Source organism: Lepidothrix coronata, unplaced genomic scaffold, assembly GCF_001604755.1.
Source record: "Lepidothrix coronata isolate B3197 unplaced genomic scaffold, Lepidothrix_coronata-1.0 Scaffold445, whole genome shotgun sequence".
NCBI classification, from domain to species: domain Eukaryota; kingdom Metazoa; phylum Chordata; class Aves; order Passeriformes; family Pipridae; genus Lepidothrix; species Lepidothrix coronata.
The window spans coordinates 33,075-35,070 of record NW_016690625.1 but is presented as its reverse complement, the minus strand read 5'-3'; the positions used below and the strand labels follow the sequence as shown (position 1 = coordinate 35,070).

The window sequence follows — 1,996 nt, the reverse complement described above, 5'->3', positions numbered from 1 at the left end:
TTTGGGGACCCAATGGAACAGCCCCCCCTCCCCTCATCCCACCTGGAACAGGTTTGGGGACCCAATGGAACAGCCCCCCCTCCCCTCATCCCACCTGGAAGGGGTTGGGACAAGAACGACCCAGAGCTTCCCTGGAAGACTCGAGTCCCCCTCTTTGTCCTGCTGCGGGGACAAGGGGACCAGGGACGCTGAGGGGGGGGTTTCTCAGGGATTTGGGGCCCCCCAGGGCCGTACCTGGAGCACGAGGCTGGAGAAGTGGAGATTCCCGGAGAGCCGCAGCCACAGGCTGGCGTTGTAGGCGTTCTCCTCCTGGTTTTCCAGCTCCACCCGCACCAGCATCCGCCTCCGGCCCTTCCGCAGGACGTGGGGGCTCTGCCTGCCAGCCCAGGGGTCAGGGAGGATCCCGGGAACGCCGCGGGGACACCAGGAAGGACACGGGGGGTACCTGGAGCCGGCGATGTCCGCGCTGGCCCGGAGCACCAGGTCGGCGACGCACTCGTCGTCCTCCCCACAGTCCTTGAAAAACGGGATCTGCGAGGAGCCTGGGCGTGATCCCGGTGTCCGGGGGGGAATCCCGATGTCCGGGGAGGATCCCAGGATCCGGTCACACCCTTCCCAGTACCCACCAGCTTGCGGAGGGAGGTGGGAGACGCCTCATCCAGCACCGGCCCCGCGGACTCGTCCAGGGCCCAGCTGAGGGTGAGGCCGAGGGGCCGCAGGTAATCCGAGGTGTCCTGTGGGATCGGGGGATCCCGTCAGCCCCCGGGAATGGCGGGTGGGAAGAGCCCCCCCCACCCCTCCCATGGGGCAGGGAGGGGTCCCAGGGCTGACCAGGACGTGGAAGGGGACGCGGATGCAGCTCTGCCTTCCCAGCGGGAGCTCGATCCGGCGCTGGAGCAGCCGACGGGAGCCCGAGTCGAAGGCGGCGCGGGATCCCGGGACCCGCTCCTCCAGGGACACGTTGTACCGGAGATCTGGGGGGCAGCGAGGGGGGGGCTTAGGGGCAGGGGCACCCACGGGGGTGGGGGCACCCTGGGATGCTCCAGCAGGACTCCAGGGAAGTCCTGGGATGCACCCCAGGGATGCTCTGGATGGGCTCCAGAGAAGTCCTGGGATGCTCCAGGAACACCCTGGGATAGTCTGGAAGGGCTCCAGGAAAGGCTGGGATGCTTTCCCTGGGATGACATCATGGGATGCTCTGGAGAGGCTTCAGAGCCACCCTAGGATGCTCCAGGGTACTCCAGAAGTGCCATATGGATGCTCTGGGATCCCATGGGATCGCCCATGGGATGCTCCCAGGACACTGAGATGTTCCGGGGCCCCCAGGATGCTCCAGGGATGCTCCAAGGATTCTCCAGGGCTCCCCGGGATGCTCCTGGGTTCTCCTGGAGAGACTCCAGGAATGTTCCAGGGACACCCAGGGATGCTCTGGGGACACCCTGGGATGCTCCTGGAATGCTCCTGGAATGCTCCCAAGTTCTCCAAGGCCAACCTGGGATGTTCCAGGACTCCCTGGGACGCCCCAGGGAGTCACAAGGACGCTCCAGGACCCTTTGAGACGCTTCCAGGATGCCCCAGGGATGCTGCAGTGCCCCCCTGGGATGCTCCAAGGGCCCTGCAGCCCCCCCGGTGCCCACACTCACCGATATCCATGTCTCCGGGGCTCCGGGAGCGTGTCCCGGCACGGAAGCAGATCCGGGCGCGGAGGCAGACGGCGCCGGAGCCGCCGCGCTGGCAGTTCCTGCGGGTGACACTGATGGCCCCCGGCTCCACAGACACCCCCACGGACACCCGGACGATCCGGCGGGACCTGAGGGACAGCGGGATCGTGTGGGGGCAGGGATGGGGACAGGGATCCCGCTGCAGGATCAGGAAACGGAGGCGCAGGGGGAGGGATCCGAGAGGATCTCGGGAGCATCCCAAGGTCTCACGAGAGACCGCCCTGTCCCCGGGGTGTCCCTGTCCCTGGGGTGTCCCTGTCCCCTCGAATGTCCCT

The 1,996-nt window shown here is 67.2% G+C and overlaps 1 protein-coding gene across 1 annotated transcript in view; it reads right to left on the bottom strand.

The window, feature by feature from the left end:
• ITGA10 (integrin subunit alpha 10) overlaps nucleotides 1-1,996 on the bottom strand; it is a 16,066-nt gene that overhangs the window by 7,521 nt on the left and 6,549 nt on the right. The window contains exons 14-18 of the mRNA XM_017839649.1: nucleotides 1,644-1,860; nucleotides 832-974; nucleotides 627-734; nucleotides 446-531; nucleotides 235-376 (exon numbers count right to left, since the gene is read on the bottom strand). Coding sequence (XP_017695138.1) covers nucleotides 235-376; nucleotides 446-531; nucleotides 627-734; nucleotides 832-974; nucleotides 1,644-1,860 — 696 coding nt within the window. The remainder of the gene's footprint in view (nucleotides 1-234; nucleotides 377-445; nucleotides 532-626; nucleotides 735-831; nucleotides 975-1,643; nucleotides 1,861-1,996) is intronic.